Source organism: Zeugodacus cucurbitae, chromosome 4 (assembly GCF_028554725.1).
Source record: "Zeugodacus cucurbitae isolate PBARC_wt_2022May chromosome 4, idZeuCucr1.2, whole genome shotgun sequence".
Lineage (NCBI taxonomy): Eukaryota > Metazoa > Arthropoda > Insecta > Diptera > Tephritidae > Zeugodacus > Zeugodacus cucurbitae.
In genome coordinates this window covers 50,922,371-50,945,027 of record NC_071669.1, presented here as the reverse complement: position 1 = coordinate 50,945,027, position 22,657 = coordinate 50,922,371, and the positions used below count along the sequence as shown (strand labels likewise).

The 22,657-nt window shown below is 35.4% G+C and overlaps 2 protein-coding genes across 8 annotated transcripts; both read left to right on the top strand.

Moving 5' to 3' along the window:
* Positions 1-1,112: 1,112 nt before the first annotated feature.
* On the top strand, positions 1,113-10,202 carry LOC105210459 (probable G-protein coupled receptor Mth-like 2). Its single transcript, XM_011181442.2, has 8 exons — positions 1,113-1,176; positions 5,759-6,248; positions 6,310-6,454; positions 8,656-8,847; positions 9,026-9,283; positions 9,382-9,562; positions 9,638-9,831; positions 9,981-10,202. Exons 2-8 carry the CDS (start codon positions 5,769-5,771, stop codon positions 10,034-10,036), a joined length of 1,506 nt encoding a protein of 501 aa, XP_011179744.1. The 5' UTR covers positions 1,113-1,176; positions 5,759-5,768; the 3' UTR covers positions 10,037-10,202.
* Positions 10,203-13,824: 3,622 nt separating this feature from the next.
* Positions 13,825-22,557, top strand: LOC105210461 (G-protein coupled receptor Mth2). Of its 7 annotated transcripts, none has more exons than XM_054228804.1 (8): positions 13,825-14,134; positions 18,229-18,748; positions 18,819-18,972; positions 20,503-20,691; positions 20,759-21,010; positions 21,075-21,246; positions 21,314-21,508; positions 21,979-22,557. In XM_054228804.1, exons 2-8 carry the CDS (start codon positions 18,230-18,232, stop codon positions 22,076-22,078), a joined length of 1,581 nt encoding a protein of 526 aa, XP_054084779.1. In that variant the 5' UTR covers positions 13,825-14,134; position 18,229; the 3' UTR covers positions 22,079-22,557. The 7 variants fall into 7 exon arrangements, with proteins under 7 accessions (XP_054084779.1, XP_054084781.1, XP_054084780.1 ...); XM_054228806.1 differs by lacking the exon at positions 13,825-14,134 and adding an exon at positions 14,455-14,695; XM_054228805.1 differs by lacking the exon at positions 13,825-14,134 and adding an exon at positions 14,455-14,739.
* Positions 22,558-22,657: the final 100 nt, after the last annotated feature.

Here is a 22,657-nt window from a genome sequence, read left to right as displayed (position 1 = left end):
TTGTAGAGTTTGGTTTTGGTTCGTCAAGAAAGGACTTTACTTTTCAATTGCCTACTCAGTCAAAAGTAGCATCTGTGTGCAGAAGTGTTTCTGCGTTGAATTTCGGGGCTGACATTATTGGTGTTGTTGATGTTGGTGACAAGGTAGATGGAATTATCTACAACTTCAGAGTTATGACTGTTCACAGTGACGCGGGAGACAAGTCGCGAATGCGCTGACTGTTTGTTGGATGACAAGAGATATTTCGTCTTGCCATCGTTCATTACCAGACTCATTCGCTTCGCAGTTGCTTCCAATGATATCAATATCATCGGCGTACGCCAGCAGCTGTACAGTCTTATAGAAGATTGTACCTTTTCGATAAATTCCTGCGGCTCGTATTATTTTCTCCAACAATCAATTGAAAAATTCACCCGATAGTGAGTCACTCTGTCTGAAACCTCGTTTGGTATCGAACGGTTCGGAGAGTTTTTTTCCGATCCTGACGGAGATTTTGGTGTTGCTCAACACTATTTGCACAGTCGTATTTGTTTTTCACGGGTCTTTTCCAAGATTTTGGCGCATGGTGAATATCTGATCAATTGCTGATTTTCCAAGTCTAAAACAACACTGATATGGTCCAATCAGTTTGTTGACGGTGGGCTTTATGGGAGTATTATTACGGAGGTTTAAAAAATGTATTTGAAAATATTGTTGAGAGTGTTGCCATCTGTTTAAAAATAAATTAATTAGATCGAAATAATCGACAGTTGTTTTTTAGTAAAGAATTTTTTCAACAATTTTCAATATTTACATAGAGCTGCCATCTATCAACATCACATTTTATTAATCGAGCTGAAATAATTAAAACCATAATTTGAAAATTTAATTTTAAATTACTTGAAAATAATTTCAAAAAATTATAGCTGATTGCATTAATTGAAAAAAATGTAATAAAATTATATTGAAATATTATATTATTATTATTCAATAAAATTACATTGAAAATTATGCGTATAGTCATAAGCGCACACATGAATACATACATGCATACATACATACATATGTATTTATAAAAATCAAATGTTCGAGGTTATAAAGGCTTGTAAATAATCCAGTCGTTTCCCAGTTCATTTTAAAACTCGTGCGGTTAAACAGCATTATACTAATAAAATTTAAAGTTGTGCAAATAAAAAGGTGTGGTTGTTAGGTGTTTCTTTATTTTTTCTGCTGAGCTTTAAGTTTGGAAAACCCAGTGCGTTTAAAAATAGAAAAAATTGAAATTCTCTTGTTAAAGAGGGTGGACAATATACAAATATGATATTAATAAATATCTTGCGAGAGTGTAAAAAATCAATATTCACAGACGAATTGATATCCAAATGCTTGTCTGTCCGTTTGTCTGTACGCGCGAGTGATAACTTGAAATGAAACTTGGTATACGCGTGCCTTCGTTGCCTGAGCAAGTTAGTTAACGGTGTGAAAATGATGTGAATCGAAAACAACACTAACCAATACAACGGTTTAATTCAAAATTTCTTAAAGTGCTCTAACTTTGTGTATATCGGGCAATACCTCAGATATTTGAATGATATTTATGTCATAATATGATTTGGTGATAAAATTTAATGATATGTATGTGATTGGCGTTGCAACCGTTTAGCCGGTTATAGCCGAATCGACGATAGTGCGCCACCTCTCTCTCTCCTTCGCAGTTCGGCGCCAGTTGGAGATCCCAAGTGTAACCAGGTCGCTCTCCACCTGGTCCCTCCAACGGAGTGGAGGTCTTCCCCTTCGTCGGCTTCCTCCGGCGGGTACTGCATCGAACACTTTCAGGGCTGGAGTGTTTTCGTCCATTCGGACAACATGACCTAGCCAGCGTAGCCGCTGTCTTTTTATTCGCTGAACTATGTCAATGTCGTCGTATAACTCGTACAGCTTATCGTTCCATCGTCTGCGGTATTCGCCGTTGCCAATGTTCTGAGGACCATAAATCTTACGCAAAATTTTCCTCTCGAAAACTCCTAGTGTCGTCTCATCTGATGTTGACATCGTCCAAGCTTCTGCACCGTAAAGCAGGACGGGAATGATAAGCGACTTGTAGAGCTTGATTTTGGTTCGTCGAGAGAGGACTTTACTGTTCAATTGCCTACTCAGTCCAAAGTAGCACCTGTTGGCAAGAGTTATTCTGCGCTGGATTTCGAGGCTGACATTGTTCGTGTTGTTGATGCTGGTTCCCAGGTATACGAAATTATCTACGACCTCGAAGTTATGACTGTCAACAGTGACGTGGGAGCCAAGACGCGAATGCGCCGACTGTTTGTTTGATGACAGGAGATATTTCGTCTTGTCCTCATTGATCTCCAGACCCATTCGCTTCGCCTCCTTATACATGCGGGAAAAAGCAGAACAAACGGCGCGGTTGTTGCTTCCGATGATATCAATAACATCGGCATACGCCAGGAGCTGTACACTCTTGTAGAAGATTGTACCTTCTCGGTTTAGCTCTGCAGCTCTTATAATTTTTTCCAGCATCAGGTTAAAGAAGTCGCACGATAGTGAGTCACCTTATCTGAAACCTCGTTTGGTATCGAACCGCTCGGAGAGGTCCTTCCCAATCATGACGGAGCTTTTGGTGTTGCTCAGCGTCAATTTACACAGCCGTATTAGTTTTGCGGGGATACCAAATTCAGACATCGCGGCGTAAAGGCAGCTCCTTTTCGTGCTGTCGAAAGCAGCTTTAAAGTCGACAAAGAGATGGTGTGTGTCGATCCTATTTTCACGGGTCTTCTCCAAAATTAGGCGCATGGTGAATATCTGGTCTGTTGTTGATTTTCCAGGTCTAAAGCCACACTGATAAGGTCCAATCAGTTTGTTGACGGTGGGCTTTAGTCTTTCACACAGTACGCTCGATAGAACCTTGTATGCGATATTTAGGAGGCTGATCCCACGGTAATTGGCGCAGATTGTGGGATCACCCTTTTTATGGATTGGGCAGAGCACACTGAGATTCCAATCGTCAGGCATGCTTTCTTCCGCCCATATGATATGGGTCGGTATAATCTCGTAACCTCTCACATGATGTCGACTTACGTTGGGATAATTTTTAGTATTATGCGAGACAAATGAAATTTCCACATTTGGCTGCCAACACACCAAAGTTCAGCAGTGCATTATATACTTATGTACATACGAGTATTTATGTACTATGTCACAATAATTTCGCGGTTCTTAAATTTAAACATGCTGCACTTGGTTATTGCATGAGACTTGTGTCATTAACCACAGACTTTTCCTTGGAAGAATTAGCAAATATTTGCGCAATAAATTTGGGTATACAATTTAATCTCGATAATCGGGACCATTGAAAACCAATATTTTCTTGGCGCAGTTTTGTCTCATTTTTATACTCTCTCTCTCTTAATGAGTAAATATTAATTTCATTACCATAGGATATCGTCAACTGATTGCCTTTCTTCGTCGTAAAGAATTTTGTTGAAGCAGGTTTTAAGACCACTTCTGTCTATGATATCTTTGTTTGTTTTACCGAACTGTACAAAACTTGAGATAAAAAAACTTTTATGATAATGCAGTTTTAAAATTCGATCAGAGAAATTGGATCAGAGTCTTGCAACATGACACATATAGTAAAATATAAATTTCAGCACAGAGTAACTTAGTCTTTTTCATGAATGTTGGCTAAAAATATTTATATTTGTAATATTTCTAGCGAATTCGCATTTGAGATTATTTCCAGTGCTTGGTTATTACTTTCTAGATATGTGACCTTTAAAGGCATTGACAATGACGTCATCAGCTGTTGTGCGCGCTTTCATCGTAAATTTCTGCGGTCATGAGATTCAGTGCAGACGTTCTGAGTTAAAACACGAAAGGAGAATTAAACATATATGTATACTCCCGCAATATAACAATTGTTTGCTCTCCCTCCCCCTACTAAGTTTTTTGCACATATCTTAAAAACTATTAAAGCTATATCAACCAAACTTTCTAGGGCCATTTCTTTTGACCACTTCCTTATACAGTATGAATATAGAGCAAATCAGTTTATAACTACGCCTACCTCCCATACAAAGGTAATGTTTTGAAAACTTCTAAAAACAGTTAACCAGTAAAGTACAAAACTTTGCACAAATATTGTATTTCTAGTAGTAGTAGTATAACCCACATAAAAATCACCGAAATCAGATTATTACTTTTCAAGGCCCCAAATATCGAACAATAGGACCTCGTAGTTTACGGATAATTTTTTTATTGAAACTATCGGTAAATCTGTCCGATATTCTACAGAAATTCAAGGGAGCTGTGTTTCTTTCAACAGTGTGCGTCTGTGAAATGGGCAAAATCAGGCCAATATTTCCTCTTGCCTCCATATACCTCTTACCTCTTCGGATTTTCAACCTACCGGTGGGCGATATACTGTATATATCGGCTAGTATGTGAGATATCTTAGCAAAATTCAGAAATCATAAAATCTTGAATATAATATAGCTTAGTGGTAACAATAGTTGAAATCGGTCCAGGATTTACCCTAGTCCCCAGTATACACATAATGATTTCTGTTTTCGATAAATAAAACAAGTAAGGAAGGGCTAAGTTCGGGTGTAACCGAACATTTTATACTCTCGCAATTTATTTATTTAACTTTATTTATATTATATAATACACAATTTGACCCACATATTCGTCATATATATTGTATAAAGTCCATTGAAAGTTGGAAATAATATTAGGTTAGGAGCACCGAGGTCGATATATGGGGCCTTAAAAACCTATGGTCCGATTTCGGCGATTTTTAGAATGGGGCTGCCACACTATTAACATAGTATTTGTGCAAAGTTCTGCACCGATATCTTCACTAGTACTTACTTTATATATTGTAAAGTAAACGATTCAGATTGTCTTCAAAGTTCTGGTATATAGGAAGTAGGCGTGGTTGTGAAGCGATTTGGCCTATTTTCACAACATATCATTGGGATGTAAGGAAACTATTACAAACCAAGTTTCATTGAAATCGGTCGAGTAGTTCCTGAGATATGGTTTTTGACCCATAAGTGGGCGACGCCACGCCCATTTTCCATTTTGTAAAAAAATCTGAGTGCAGCTTTCATCTGCCATTTCTTATGTGAAATATAGTGTTTCTGACGTTTTTCGTTAGTGAGTTAACCCACTTTTAGTAATTTTCAACCTAACTTTTGTATGGGAGGTGGGCGTGGTTATGATCCGATTTCTTTAATTTTTGGACTGTATTAGAAAGTGGCTAAAAAAAACGACTGCAGAAAGTTTGGTTTATATAGCTCTATTGGTTTGCGAGATATGTACAAAAAACTTAGTAGGGGGCGGGGTCACGCCCACTTCCCCAAAAAAATTACATCCAAATATGCCCCTTCATAGTGCGATAGTGTGCCAAGTTTCATTAAGATATCTTAATTTTTACTCAAGTTACAGCTTGCACAGATGGACGGACAGACAGACATTCGGATTTGAACTCCACTCTTCACCCTGATCACTTTGGTATATATAACCCTATATCTAACTCGTTTAGTTTTGGGTGTTACAAACAACCGTTATGTGAACAAAACTATAATACTCTCTTAGCAACTTTGTTGCGAGAGTATAAAAATAATCGTAGATAAAGGTATGTGTAGTTGGAACTCAGTGGAACTCATAATAAAGAAACCGAATGATACTGCTAATAAGTAACGAAAATACTCATATTATTGTATTTTTACAAATTTCTTTATAATTTTCTGATCTCAAGCCGTGTGGAAATGAGAATCCAGCACTTGATCGTGTGTATCGTGATCTATTTATTGGATTGCCACAGAGTTTTAACCGAGATACCACATTGTGCATTCGAAGATACCGTTAACATAACTGCTAGTCGAAAATTCCCCAATGGTTCCTACTCCTATCAAAATGTGTTGGTGCCGAAGCATTTGACTGGCAACTACAGTTACATCGAGCTATACGATGGCAATCGTAAAACCGTGGAGAAGCATTTACGCGGTTGTGTATGTCAACTTAAGCCATGTGTCAAATTTTGCTGTCATGAAAAGGAACGGGTGACGCTGACAAACGGAAGATTACAATGTTCCAAGTGGAAGAAAATTAATTACTCCCCCTTTTTAAATATAACATTGCAAAACGGATATAAACGTAAAATGAATATACTGACTGAATTTGTAGTGCAACAGGGAATACCATGTGACATGGGATTTCCAAGTGGGGATCCGTGGGAGTTAACTGAGGTAAGGAAATACCAGCAAGAACAAAATATAAAGTAAAATTTGATATATCTGTAATCTGCAGGATGGCAAAATCACTCAACACATGTCACAAGCTGCTCGCGATTATTGTATATTTCCGTATCCCATAAGTGGCACCAAAAGTTGGGAATTAAATGCAATCAACTGTCCTCCACAGATACCTCTATCAATTAAAGTCAACACGATGCGTAAGTGATGATGCGATACGGCGAAATTGAAACAGAATGGAGTGTGTGTGCGTTTGTTAGAGAGAGAGAGAGAGAGAGATAGAGAGAGAGAGAGAGAGGGAGAGAGAGATGGAGAGAAGCAGATAAAGATAAAGAGAGGAATATAGAGGGAGATATAGAGAGACAGAGATATATAGATAGAGAGAAGGAGATAGAGAAGGATATATATAATTATTTATATTTATATATATATATACAGAGCGAGATAGAGAGAGAAAAGTATAGGGATATAAAGAGAAAAAGGGAAAGGGAAAGAGAGATATAGATATCTATAATATAAAAATGAATCGCAAAATGTGTTGCTAAGCGCATAACTCGAGAACCGCTGAACCGATTTCGCAAATTCTTTTATTAGAATGTTTCTAGGGGTACCGGGATGGTTCTTACGGGGAAAAAATTAGAAAAATTGCCTGAAAAAGTCTTAAATCCCCAATATTCTAATCACCCATACAAACAATTTGTGTCGTTAGTTTCGAAAAAAGTCGAGAAGGGCCAAACCGATCTAGCTAATTTTAGTTTTGAAATATTTATGAAAGGCCAGGGAAGGATTAGAAAGTAAGTAAATATGGAAAAATTGTGAGGAAGATAACAAAAAGATGATTTTATTTGAATTGACAACAAAATTATAAAAGAAAGAAAAGAAAACAAAAAATAATAATATTTTGAAAGTTGTCATTGTTGCTTTGTTAAAATATTTTTATCATTGTTCAATTGTATAAGGCTGTGTCGATAGCCCAAAACAATTTGTAACAAATAGGGAAAGGCAACCGAACATTTTATACTCTCGCAATTTATTGATGTAATTTTATTAAACACAATTTGAAATAAAGTCCAATAGAATAAAAATCATAATCCAAAATCAGCATATATAGTACATGAGGGTTGAGGTAATTCCTGAACCGATTTCCCTTATTTTCAACACCCAGTTATAATGGGAATAGGGGCAACTTGCCACCTGTTAGGGGGCAGACAAACGGCAATTCGGCATTGAAATTACTCCTAAATTGCAAATCAACGAAACACCAGTCTGAAAAATCGCCAAAAAAAAGAGCTATAAAGAAGATTTTCCAGATATTCAAATCGCTGGAGGTACTGCACAGGACTTTAAAAGATTTACGCGACCACGAAAATATTTTTGGTGAAGTCATGATTCTGTTGGCAGGTGATTTTCGCCAGACTATTCTTGGATCAACTGTTGCTGCCGAACTAATCACATTCCTAAAATCATCTAATTTGTGGCGACACATAAAGAATCGCCAATTAACAAATAACATACGAGTGTTTTTCCAACAATATCATACAGCGATTGTAGAAATAGTTGGAAATGGTAGCGACGCAGTTGACACATCGATGGATTAATAACATTTTTAACGGGTTTCTGTCACTTCATGGCCTCGAAAGAGGAGCTTATTCATCGTGTTTTTCCTTACATGAAACCACAATATAATAAACATAAATGGCTGATTGAATGACCTATGTGGTATTAAAAACCAAAGATGTCAATGATCTCAATGCGACAATTTAGGATTATGTTCCAGGACAGTTGACACAGCTACAAATCAGGATGATGTAGTCAATTATCTCACAGAATATTTAAAATTGACTTGACTATCACCTCTCACTTTGCAATTAAAATTAGTGTAAGTTGTCATCATGCTGCGTAACATAAATCAACCTCGACTTTGCAATAGAACAAAACTGGCTATGAATACGGTAATCAATATCGTCATCGAAGCAATCTTGGCTTCGCCAACTTGCAAATTTGCTAATTTGTTAAATACTTCAATATACGACAAAAAAATTCAAACTTTAACAAATTATTATGATTAATTTCAAATATATATAGCTATATTGAAAAAAATACTAATGTAATGTATATCTTAGCCACAAAAACGTGTGGCTGGGTCTGCTAGTATATATATATATATATAGAGGGAGAGATAGAGGCAAAACGCATAACACAGAAGCAAGAGCTAAAAAGTTGAGCATGATGAAAGCTAGGCAATGTGAAGAAGTTATAATATACTATATATACATACATATCTATATACATATATATAAAGTGATAGACAGAAAGTGATTGGGGATTGAAGAGCTATGATTGTGATTAAGAGATAATTCTAGTGATTTCCAATAGATTATATTTTATAATTATTTTGCAGTTATGCTGACTTCGGTACCATTTCTATATGCCACAATTCTTATATACTGGTGGACCGGCAATTTAAAAAGCTTAAATGGCAAATGTATAGTTTGTTACATATTTTCATTGGCTAATGGGACGATGCTAATTGTAATTGCCAATTTTCCAGTAACCGTGATTACTAGCAATGATTTTGCTTGCGCTCTTATAGGTGAGTGTGCTATTTTCTATATATTAATGTTATAGTAAGTATGCATATTGAGGTAATCAGTCAGTCCATACTATATTGGAAGCTTTAATAATTTTTAATTTTTGCTCATACTGACTGAGCTTGGCTTTAGAGTGGAGAGTTTAATAAAACATCAATATGCGTCATTGGATTTTTACAGGATTTGTCGCCTACTATTTCTTAACGGCCGTATTTTTCTGGCTTAACGTAATCTGTTTCGATCTTTGGCAAAATGTTTGTTTCACCACCAAGTTTACAAATAAAACAAATACATCGGAGCATAAACGTTTGCTCTACTACTCACTATACGCTTGGGGTTTGCCAGCGGTTATGACTATCATAACAGTTATTATACAGTACTCCTCCTTACCAGACGAACTCAAGCCGGGTATTGGTGATACAGTTTGTTTTTTGAAAAGTAAGTTGGAATCACATACATACGTATACATACATACATATATGTACTTATGTATATGAATATCAAGATCTCTCATGCATTATTTTTTGGTTTTGCAGCTAATGACTGGTCAGCGATGTTGTATTTCCATGGACTATTTCTCTTACTTATCTCCTTCAATATTGTTGTTTTCTACTTGACTGTGAAGCATGTCTTTTCTGTACGTAGTAATCTTCAGATGTTAAGATCGCATGAACAGGCTGAAGATCGCATAAATCGTCTGCGTGTGCTACAAGAGAAGTTAGTAAATATTTATTTTTTATTTATTTCAATTCAATTTCAAATATTGTAAACTTGCATTTTCAATCTTCTCAGTATCTGGCAATTTTTGCGCTTGTTCATCATAATGGGTATAAATTGGCTACTGGAAATCTTCGCATATTTGCTGGACCGTATAAAGGAATATGAGGTTATTTTCTACATTATAAATGCTTTCACCGCTTCTCAAGGCATCATTTTATTTATAATATTGGTTATGACAAAAAAGAATCGAAAGATCATTAAGAAAGGTATGAAAATTCTGAAGAACACTGTGTAACGTAATATATTGTTTTATTGTTGCTCAAATAATATTAAGCTATTGTAATGAAAAAATTACGTTACACAGTGTAACATCGCTTTGAATTTAAATTATTTATAATGCATACTTATTTCTTAGCAATAAAAGACATCTTTTCGAAACTACGGTTCCAAAGGCCTAAAGCTCATATATAGTATGATATAATTGCAACAACAATTTTTATTGCTGACCTATGACGTCAAATTGCAGGAAAAAAGTGTTCGAAAATTGGAATTTCTTCGAGTCAGCGGCGGTCACTTGCTTTAAATCAGTTCTTAAATATTTTTGTATTAAAGCTAAATTCTTGGTCATAACCTTAAATTATATGTGTTTTATTTCTTTTTGAAAACCACATGTCTAAAAAAGTCAGAAAGGACTAAAATCGGGCATAACCGAACATTTTCTACTCTCGCAATTTTTTGTTTCTTTGTCATTTCATTATGAGAACATACATAGAAACGGCATGAAATCCACTAGAATAATTAATAGAATTATATATATAAACTATGTGAGAGCTGAGATAATTTCTGAACCGATTTCACCAATTTTCACCACAACGAGACACTATATCCAAAACTATACGCTCACTTAATAACCGATATATGTATATTAATAAGCGATATATCGTGAAACCTCTCTTGGACGGATACTCATCGCCGAGCGATTTTTGTCCGCCCAAGAGAGGTATACGCTTAAAAGAGGGTCATTTGTTCTAAAAATTTTACTTTAACATCAGGGCGTCAAGAAAATATTATGCACTCAAATTCATTAAAATTGGTCGAGTAGTTCCTAAGCTATTGTTTTTGAACCACAAGTGGTTGAGGCCACACAAGCTTTACGTTTTTATAAAAATGTGAGTGCAGTTTTTCTCTGCCCTATCTTTTGAAAAATTTTGTATTTCAAATGTTTTTCTCTAGTAAGTTAACGCACTTTTAGTAGTATTAAACACAACCTTTGTACGGGTGGTGGGCGTGGTTATTCGAATTCAGCCATTTTCATAGAGTATGATGATATTTACTGCAGTAAATTTGTTTTATAAAGCTTTAATATTTTGCGAGAAATATACAAAAACCTATTTGAGGGCAAGACTACGTCCATTTTTTGAAGAAAAATACATTCAAACAGGTCCCTCAAAATTTAATTTGTGGTTTAGTTATAGCACTTAGAACATGTGTACCATGTTTTATCAAGATATCGTATTTTTTAGAAGAACTGACCGCCAGATTTCAACTCGTCTCGTCATCCTGATCTTTTTGATATATACATATAACTCTATATTAAACTCGTTTAGTTTTGTGACTTACATACAACCGTTATGTGAACTAAACTAGTATACTTCCTATGCAACATGTTGCGAGAGTATAAAAACATCCTGTAGAATAATAGTCTTCTTCTTGACTGGCGTAGACACCGTTTACGCGGTTATAGCCGAGTCCAAAACAGCGCGCCACGTATCCCTCCTTCTGGCAGTTTGGCGCCAATTGGTTATTCCAAGCGAAGCCAGGTCCCTCTCCACCTGGTCCTTCCATCGGAGTGGAGGTCTCCCTCTTCCTCGGCTTCCACCAGCGGGTACTGCATCGAATACTTTCAGAGCTGGAGCACTTTCATCCATTCGAACAACATGACCTAGCCAGCGTAGCCGCTGTTTTTTTATTCGCTGGACTATGTCTATGTCGTCGTATAAATCGTACAGCTCATCGTTCCATCGTCTGCGGTATTCGCCGTTGCCAATTCTTAAGGGACCATAAATCTTCCGCAAAACGTTTCTCTCGAAAACTCCAAGTGCCGTCTCATCGGATGTTGACATCGTCCACGCTTCTGCACCGTAAAGTAGGACGGGAATGATGAGAGACTTGTAGAGTTTGGTTTTTGTTCGTCGAGAGAGGACTTTACTTTTCAATTGCCTACTTAGTCCATAGTAGCACCTGTTGGCAAGAGTGATTCTGCGTTGGATTTCCGGGCTGACATTGTTATTGCTGTTAATGCCGGTTCCCAGATAGACGAAATTATTTACAACTTCAAAGTTATGACTGTCAACAGTGACGTGGGAGCCAAGACGCGAATGCGCTGACTATTTGTCAACGCTTCGCTTCCTTATACAGTCTGGAAAAAGCAGAACTAACGGCGCGGGTGTTGTTTCCAATGATATCGATATCATCGGCGTACGCCAGTAGCTGTACACTCTTATAGAAGATTGTATCTTCTCTATTTAGCTCTGCAGCTCGTATTATTTTCTCCAGCATCAGGGTAAAGTGAGTCACCTTGTCTGAAACCTCGTTTGGTATCGAACGGCTCGGAGAGGTCCTTCCCGATCCTGACGGAGCTTTTGGTTTTGCTCAACGCCAGCTTACACAGCCGTATTAGTTTTGCGGGGATACCAAATTCAGACATCGCGGCATAAAGGCAGCTCCTTTTCGTGCTGTCGAAAGCAGCTTTAAAGTCGACAAAGAGATGGTGTGTGTCGATCCTATTTTAACGGGTCTTCTCCAAAATTTGGCGCATGGTGAATATCTGGTCTGTTGTTGATTTTCCAGGTCTAAAGCCACACTGATAAGGTCCAATCAGTTTGTTGACGGTGGGCTTTAGTCTTTCACACAATACGCTCGACAGAACCTTTTACGCGATGTTGAGGAGGCTTATCCCACGGTAATTGGCGCAAATTGTGGGGTCTCCCTTTTTGTGTATTGGGCAGAGTACACTGAGATTCCAATCGTCAGGCATGCTTTCTTCCGACCATATTCTGCAGAGAAGCTGATCCAATCACATTATCAGCTCTTCGCCGCCGTATTTGAATAGCTCGGCCGGTATTAATAGTAAATTAGTTAATTCTGGTTAACTAATTCTGGTTAAAACAAGTATTTCTAGATATTTTTAGCGGCTTGCCTCAAGGTATAATTATTACATCCTCCGACAGATCCATTAAATAGACTTGATTTTGTTCATCCCTCACTCTATTAAGACTGCGTTGAATTATCGATCTCAGAGCTTTGACGAAGTTGTCCTGAAAATTTCTGCCAAATCTATATAGTATATAGACATGGAGTTTGACAGTCTTGTATAGTTGGCAACTCTAATATATCGTATATATATATCTTGTCGCAATATTGTTTGATGCAAATTTGTTATTAAATATGGCAACGCTGGTTGTATTTTTTTTTCAAAAACAGTTGACTAGTTAACAAGTCCATATGAGCTTTCAGCCAAATAAACTCGTATAAATTGTCTGCGATACGCCAAACTTGTGAGAACAGCGAAACGAACACACAACTGTATTATAACAAATATACTAATTGGCAAATGAAGTGTGAGTAATTAATTAGTTAAATTTGAATAGTCCATTCTTAAATAGAATTCCATTGAGTAACACTTTGTTTGTTACTTTTCCATGTAATTTTATGATAAGGGAGCAAAGCTGAAACACAGTCAGTTGAGTGGTGATTAATTTAAGCGGCTTAGAGATACGAGAGCGGTCCAAGAAGTATATACATACATCGTGAAGTGCAATGGCGGAAGAGCGCCGAAAAAAAATTTCACAGAGAATGCCTTGATAAAAATTCACAATCTTGTATTGGTTATTTGGCTGGTTGAGGGTGCGCGAGATAACTGAGATAATAGTTAAAAAGACGGCACCACTAATTGTGATCTACATTGATTACCTGGTGAAAGGCAAAAAACTATGCGATTTGACGCTATCACAGTCTGATAGACAAACTAAGAATCATTCTTCAACCATGATATCGAACCAGCTCACACATCTGCAACCCACAGACAGGAGAGAAATAAGTTATTAGGTCTACAACTTTGCTTCCGCCGTTTTTTGGTAAATTAAAGGTTTTTTTTATAAAAACGGTTACAAATGTCGATGAGCCACAGCCGCACTTCTCTTGGAATTAAAAATGTAAAGCAAAATTTCCAGGAAATGTCGAGTTTTCGGCTCAAAAAGTGACACTTTCAGTTGAGAATAAGTTTGAGATGCGAACAGATCTCTACATATATTTTGTTGGGTTAGTGTTGACACAAATGTCCAAGATCGATATAAAACGATTTAATCGATTTAATCGACCAGTGCTTGACCCTAGAGACATCTTTTGGAAAACGGCGGAAGCAAAGTTGTAGACCAATATTATTTGATAAAGCTGTAGTGTTTCTTTTATAGGCTAAGTACTCATTAGTCCGCCCTCATACTTTCCTGTTGACTTTTTTATACGGTTAACCACGATGCTACATAGACGTCGCGGAAACTCCAACCAATGGTAAGTCAAATTCAATGCAGCCTTTCGAAACTTCGTTGTGGCGTAATCTTACAGCTATTTATTAGGGAAACTTATTCATACAAGTTACACGATGTGCCATCCAGCTTGTTTCAAGAGCAATATCGGACAACCAATTCGTTAAGATTCTCTCAGTAGGGGAAAGTGAACGCTAAACAATGAGATCTTTAACATTGTACGTTTGTTCTTGACGATCCATACTGTACGACTCAAGGGTTGATAAAAACGTTGACTTTATAGTATGTGAGAGCGCATGTGGGTGAAGATCTACATACATATATAGTCGTGAAAAGCCCTCAGTCGAGTCATACTTTTGCTTACAAATTTCAATTAATTTTGATTACAGCAATCTCTGCGGTTTTGCTGAGTTTTACATAGCAGAATAAGTCTTAAGCATAAACATATATGCCAGTATATATTTACTCTTGAGAGCGATAATAACGGTATACGGAACAAAAGTGCTGCGGTACTAATTAACAAAAATGTGTCAAATTATTTTCGCGATTAATAACTGATTTTTTTTTTTTTAATATAATAAACAAAGTAAATTATAATAACTTGCAAAAACAAATGAAATTATAAAAATAGTGCGTGTGTGGGTACAAAAATAACTGTATTTTTACATAAATTATATGAAAAACAAAAAATTTGCGAATTAATGTGTTTTTGTGATGTATGTGCATATATTTAAGATTAGAAACAAATTTCAAGATTTGATTGAAATCCGTTCTACTTTCACATATGGTATATAATTTAGCATATGTATAGAAAAAGGAAACTCATCGTTTTTGCATTGATTGCATTGAAAGCTTTCAAAATTATCGGTTCGTAACATGAAAACGACTATTCTATTAATCATTTATACTGTAATGAAATTACGACTTCCTAAATGTGAAGTGGATGTTGTTTAATTGAGTTTCTCTCACACATGAATCATATGTAGTATGTGAATTTTATGAACAAAACTTGGTTTGCACTAACCACAAAATGTAAAACATTTTGAACAGAGTTGTCATAAATATACAGATATTACGTACCTCAGTCAAATAATTATATGTGCATGAACTTTTTGCAAAAAAAAAATAAAGATTACAAAATTGTAAAATATTTCTGAGTATGCAGGTTTGTTATTATTAATGTATACGATATAAAAAACAAAAAATTAACAAATTTCAAAATATTTTTTAAACTATAAAACAAAATTGAAATTTAGGCTAATGGTAAATATTTATATGTGCATTTTACTATTTTTACCAGTAAAGCCTATACATTTGAGTTTAACTGAAAGAAATGTTTATTTTAATAGTCAGTAGAATTGTCCTTATATTTTAAAACTAAATTAAGCCGCTTAATCAGAGAATTAACTACTGACTGTAGAATAGTTATGTAAATATTGACAAATTCTTGCTTTATGGCTAATTTAAGGTGACGTACTGTCTAAAACTGCTTTCCGTTTTGGAAAACAGGAGCAGAGAGGTTCCCCCAGAGATCCTCAATAGGATTTAGGTTCGAACTCAATGCTGCACATTGTAATACCGGAATTTTCCGGTCATTTAAGATGTTCTTCGTTTGGATTAAAGCGTTATCCTTTCGATATGTCCAGTTATATACCATAAATATTGCCAGCAAATTTTATTAACTCGCTGTCCAAAAGATCTACATTGATATTAGCATTCATTTGAGTGAATATAAAACATGTAGATAGCTTTCCACAGCAGCAAAATGCAGCCACTGAAATCAAGGTACCGTTTCCAAAACATCGCTTGTAGTAGGACCGTCGTTCCTGGTGCGAATCTCTCCAATATGGAGGTGTGTTTCAGAAACTGATTTTTATGTATAATTGGAAAAATTATATTTATTGTGATTTTCTGTCTTAACTAGGTCCATATTTGATCGCTGCTTATCAAGTCCGCAACTACTAGCCGTCGAATCATAGTTTCGCACCGCTTATCACTGTTGTTTTTCGTCCACTGCGTCGCACTATACCATAATTAGTGGGGTTTTTTAAGAAATTTTGAGATACAGTTCCGATGCCGCTTTGGTCTAGAGCCATTTTGGAACCGCTTTTATGCATTCCTACGATTATTACTTGTTCCTCGGCTGATAAACTAACTTTGCACATATAAATATTTTCTATGCAATACCCAATTCACAAGCACATTCTTAATGTAACTGTACAGCGAACGAGAAAAGTAGGAAACAATTTTCGTTGCATAGTAACGGTAACATATCAACCTTTTATTCCACATTTACCGAAATCCAAAAAATAACACTGAATAAGAAATATAAACAAAAGCCGAAATGCGCATATACAGAGGTAGTCAAAATTATTTACACATCGGATGTTTCACAGAAAAAGCTTTCGCTTGTTGTTGTTGTTGTCGCAGGGCAACAAAATGCTATGTTGTTGTAAACCTTGATCTATTCCCGAGAGAATGAAGTCGGTTTGGCTAGAATAGCTAGAAATATGGCGGAGAAATAAACAAATGAACTGAAGACTCGGAGTAGTCAAAAGTATTTACTCACTTTTTTTGCGTCAAAAGTATTTACACACAACATGAACTCAATTATCCTGTTCTTATTTAATGTTAACTATAACATTTTAATGTTCAGTATAAATTCCTATTCTAAGGCGATAAATTCATAATTGGTTACACCGCCTTTGGCGTCAATACCAGCCTGCTTTATGGTCCGAATTGATTCAACACAATTGTGCGCTAAGTTAACAGTTAATTTAGACCAAATGTCGCTAATTTCGGCGTTTTCGGTTATTATATCAATTGTCCTCTAATATTTAACGAAAGACCAAACATTTTCACTAAAATTTTGGTCAGGGCTGTGCGGAGGTCAACTTGATTTGCATCATTTAAAACTTTTGAAGGTAAAGATCCTTCATGAAATGGAGCATTATCCTGTTGTAAAATGTAGTCAATAGTTGGAAAAGGCCGACGGACTACTACAATGGCATGGTCATGTGAATTCTGATATATCCGGATGATTTAGGGTCACTAAATTAGTACCAAATCTCCAAAACAGAAGTAAGGAAAATTTCCCCAAAGAATAAAAAAAAAATCAAAAATCATCACTCCCGACTCTATTTAGCGTCTAAGCTGCATTGTTCTTCTTCTCACGTGGTAAATGCATAAAGCGTTTACTAAAGAAGCCCTGAAACAAAAAATCAGCCTTATCTGTCCACGGCAGGCTTTAGGATGCATTTTAAGGCAAATGAGAGGCATATCGCTTTTTTGGTTTCGGAAATAAAACTTTTTTGGTCTCGGAAGTGGTCAACTTTATGCACAACGTATGTATTTATGTTACTATTTTTAAATGTCCTTAGCAGTGTATCATCATTGGCTGTTTATGTAATATGCTGATTCGATGATGCTGCAATATTAAGAGGACTAATTGTGGGATTTTGTATGACAGTTCCTACTAATCTTCTGCATTCTCTTTGAGTTATCACAGGTTTCCGCCCAATTATCTTTAAATTGTCATTGCAATATTTCGTTTCCTTCTTTTTAATAACATTATAAACAGTATTCCATCAAATTCTATACATTTTAACTAACTCCGAAGCCTAAACCCGAGTCTTAAACTTAGTAACAGTCTCCAATCTAGTTATAATCGATAATTCCTTTGTTTTCGACATTTTATTGACCAATTTTTATATTTTAAGGCTGAGTTAGGTAGTTAAGAATGCAATAGAATCAAATTACTACTTTTGCTCAAACCACATCCAAGGATAAAGGCTAAATCGCCGTGTGTAAATACTTTTGACTACTGCGAGTCTTCAGTTCATTTGCTTATTTCTCCGCCATATTTCGAGCTATTCTTGCCAAACCGACTTCATTCGTTCGGGAATAGATCAAGGTTTACAACAACATAACATTTTGTTACCCTGCGACAACAACAACAACAAGCGAAAGCTTTTTCTGTGAAACATGTAAAAAAACATCCGATGTGTAAATAATTTTGACTACCTCTGTAATTATTTGACCGGGGTATATGACATGCGATAGATTTCATGTAATTTTATTAATTAATTTTTAATTTTTTTTTCCGAAAAATTATCCTAGAATGATGATCAAATTACACGTTCACACATTCTTTCACTTATACATTGTGATCTTTTTAATGAATACACACTTTGTTTTATCAAATATACCGAATTGTCCATTTGGAGATACCGTCGAATTAACCGATGCGCATAGACTTGACAACGGTTCTTACCGCTATGAAGGTGTGTTGGTGCCACCGCTTTTGACCGGCTATTACGAGTACATTGAACTGTATAACGGAGAGCAACACGAAGTGCCGAGACATCTACGCGGTTGTGTGTGTCAAGTTAAAAATTGTTTCAAACTCTGTTGCGCGCTGGGGAAGGCGTTGTATCGTGTTAACCCTGAGACAGTTGTATGTAGGGAATTGAGTGAGGAGTGGAAATATTCACCATATGTAAATATTACATTATCGAATGGTAGTAAAATTTTGAAGAATGCGCTGGAAGAGTTTGTGGTACAAGTGGGACAGCCGTGTGAAATTGGGTTTATTCTCCAGCCGCATAAGTATTTAGATGATCAATTCAATTTGTATGAGGTATATAACTATTGAAATTAGTATTTACTTCTCATTTTATTATTATTTTATATTTTCTGAAATTTTATAGAATGGTACACTTTGGCGTGTGTACGGTAATGCGAAGTTAACCCGAAGGGATTATTGCATGACTGCTATTCCAATAAATGAACAATTTCAGTTACAACCATTTAATTGTCCCATTATCGATTCCATATCATCAACCGTTAAAGCAAATACAATAGGTAAAGTATTTATAAGCATATACAGTATGTCAAGAAACAGTTTACACATTGAAAATAAATACACTTTTTCACTTTCCGCAGCAAAATTTTTTACTTTTTACTTCAGTTCAACAAATTTTTTGAATCAGGGATGGTTACTTACAGTATGTCAAGAGATGTGATGCAGAAAAAGCTGCGAAAGCAATGAAAAAACCAACCAAGAACAACGAAAAACAAAAATCATTCAATTTTGTTAGTGTCAAGAAAAACTTTACACACTTCGATTATTTTACTTGTTAAGCACGTGTTATACAGTTAACCGTACTTCACCGTTACCTATTCTTCGCAAAGGCATTTACAATGTATTTGTCAATTAGTTGGTGATTAATTTTTGATTTTTTTCATACCTGAAGTACCCATTATTGTCTTTTTAATAATCCATGCAAAGGGTTTAGTTTGAAGAGGTCCAACTATTGCCCCATAATCCCCAATTAGGTAAAAACGTTTGAGATCTAACAGCAATGTCTTCTTTAACTCTCTAAATAGTGTATAATGGCTAAAATTGATCGGAAAATATGGAAATACAAGAACCAAAGCCAGAAAAAGGCCCTAAATTATAAATAAGTGGACATGTACAGTGCTTAATGTCTCGAAAACTTGAGCAAATTCCAAAAATTTCGATATACTTGTATACTTGAGTATGAAGCATCTAATCTAAAATGAAGTTGTTTTGGACGAGGTGCTTTCACTTTCACTTTCATTTTAACGTTTTGTAAAATGAAGATGGCTCCCAGAATCTTTCTGTATTAACCATTTCATGCCCAATGTTGTCTATAGGAAATTTTTATCATTTTTTGTGTGAATAATTTTGTTCTTTCATTAAATGAAGTAATATGCCATTTTGGTATATTTATTTAAAATGGAAAGTCAATTTATTAAATTATTGTTATTATTAAATACCTAAGATATGAATAAAGATTTCCTTAGAACAAACCTATAAGCTAGTTTTTATGATTTCCAAGATAAAACTGTTTTTATGGAAAACTGAACGATGTGTGAATAATTATGTCCGCCTCTATATATGTATATTCAATCATTAGTTTAGTTGTGTTGAATTCATACAGAATTCATCCGCACAAAAAGCGCGACGAATTCTTCGACATTCGAAAACCTATTGAGGCCATGCACCAATACAAAATTAAAGCGGTTTCACGTCTGAAAAATTCTAATCTCTCAGCTTATCTCTTACCATAAGTTGTTCGACAACATCACGATTACGTGGTTCCTTTTAGGGTGGTGAGCTATTGCAAAGCTTTTCCGTCGTCACTGTGTCAACTGAGAGAGAGTGAAAGCATCAAGGACATATGCCCAGCAATATATTCCTAATAGCTCATTTAAATGATGACAGATCACATAAATGATATTTATCAGGAGACTTAAACTGTATCATATGATCAAAAAGATACCGACCGAAAAAAAAATGTATGCCTCAGTCTGTCAACACCAATGTTAGTTTATTTATAACGAATTTATTAACTTTCTTCCAAACAGTGATGTTGATTTCGTTGCCATTTCTATTTCTAACCATACTGACCTATTGGGCCATACCGGAGCTATATAATATTTTGCATAACAAATGCTTAATTTGCTACCTCTTCTCGCTCGCGATTGCGAATACGATGATAATTTCGGTTAACATGAGAGCAGATGGTTACAAAACCGTTACATGTACCATAATTGGTGAGTATTGTAATACATTTTTTTACTTTCTTACATTCATTACTCAATTACGTTCGTTCTATAATAGGATCGGTCGCATATTTCTTCTATCTTGGCGCATTCTTCTGGCTCAATGTTATTTGTTATGATATATGGGTAGCGTTCTGTCGAGACTTGAATATTTTGCCACAAAATTCAAAGCGTAAAAATTTTATCAAGTACTCACTCTATGCTTGGGGACTGCCAACTTGTATGACAGTTGTGACCATAGCATTACAGTTCTCTAATATACCAAGTCAATTCAAATCCGGCATCGGTGATTCACATTGCTGGCTCCAGAGTAAGTCAATCATTATAGATATACTGAGAGACTTTCTTTAATGATAATCACTTCGCTCTTTCAGTCGATGGTTGGTCAGCTATGATGTATTTCCACGGTCCCTGTTTACTGCTCATCACCATCAATACAGTTATGTTTTGTTTAAGTGTTTGCAAGATCTATAGCGATCGTAAACAATTTGGAGACATCTCACGAAGCGCGGACAGCGCAAGACATTTAAAATCACAGGAGCATAGGTAAGTCTTTTTAGTCCGATATTAAACGAATATTATTTAGTCTGATATTATATAATTTTTACCTTAGTGTTTGGCTATTCTTCCGTCTCTTCGTTGTAATGGGAGTCAGTTGGATATTGGAAATGATCGGTTATTTACTGGGACGGGAGCAAAATGATTCATTATTTTTCAAAGTGGCAGATGGTTTCAATGCATCACAAGGCTTAATTATATTCTGTCTGTTTGTTATGAGGACGAAACAGTTACTGTTAATTAAAGCGAGGTAAAATTAGTTTTTATTCGTTTATTATTATTTTAATCATTAAGAATGAATAAGATACGGCTCTATCTATCATTCGACAACGCCCGAAATTTTTCCAACCATAGATGGAGAACTCAACAGACATTCTCAAAATAAACAAATAAAGTTTGCACCTCCACTTATACTCTAGACCTTACACATCTCTACATGCACTTCATATTCATTATCATGTCATCATGATTTACCTTATTTAACCTTTTTCCAATCTTTTAATAATTCTTTCACTATTTTAATTTTCTTTTCTCCACATTCATCTGAAATCTACATGTATATTTCACTTTCTATATAGTCTAGATCCATGTACAAAAGACCTGAATACTGTCACCATTGTGATCACTTTCATTTAACTCAAGTTCTTACACCCAGTTTTTATGAAATTCTACAATTGTATAACACTACTTAATTGCTCGTTCGTTTCGTTTCTTTAACAGATTAAAAACTTTGAAGTGTAAAATCTGCACCTGCCTAAGGGAGATGCTCAGCCAGTCACATCTCCGTAATGATGTGTCTACAAATACTCACCAAAACTAGACTTTTAGTTAATAACAAAATTACATTAACACCAATTTTGGAAACAGGCTTTGAATTATTATATTGAAGATAATTAGAAGTTTAAATATGGTATGGCTGATATCTACACCATAGTTTCAGTTTCAACCCGTGAAGAATTTCTTAAACAAATCGAATCGCAATAGAAGGATTTAAGTATTCAGATAGAGGTACCACCAGCTAGATATAGACAGATAACCAGCAGTTACGTCAAATTATCACTTAAATTAAAGATTCATTGATTCATTCATATGGTGCTGCTTCTTTCTTAGATTTTAATAATGTTTTCATTATTTTTGTAAAAATATATAAATTTATTATTTTGTAAAATATATAAAACTAGCTGTCCGAGCGGAGAATTTTCTTCCGCCTTAGAGGTAGTAAATTAGGAGATTTTTTATTTTATTGAGTTCATTTTTGTATTAGAATAATATAAAAAATAAAGTATTTTAATTATTCTTGATTTGTTATTTATTTTTGAGCATGGATTTGCATTCTCCAGTCAAGCACCTTGTGATAGACGACATTTTTCGTTTTATAATCGACTTTCAAGGATTGGCC

Coding starts and splice junctions, on each gene's coding strand:
- LOC105210459 (XM_011181442.2), top strand. CDS start 5,769: ATGAGAATCCAGCACTTGATCGTGTGTATCGTGATCTATTTATTGGAT. Junction 8,848..9,025: donor TTTTGCTTGCGCTCTTATAG/GTGAGTGTGCTA, acceptor GGATTTTTACAG/GATTTGTCGCCTACTATTTC. Junction 9,563..9,637: donor CTGCGTGTGCTACAAGAGAA/GTTAGTAAATAT, acceptor CAATCTTCTCAG/TATCTGGCAATTTTTGCGCT.
- LOC105210461 (XM_054228804.1), top strand. CDS start 18,230: ATGATGATCAAATTACACGTTCACACATTCTTTCACTTATACATTGTG. Junction 21,011..21,074: donor TTCACATTGCTGGCTCCAGA/GTAAGTCAATCA, acceptor TCGCTCTTTCAG/TCGATGGTTGGTCAGCTATG. Junction 21,509..21,978: donor TTACTGTTAATTAAAGCGAG/GTAAAATTAGTT, acceptor TTTCTTTAACAG/ATTAAAAACTTTGAAGTGTA.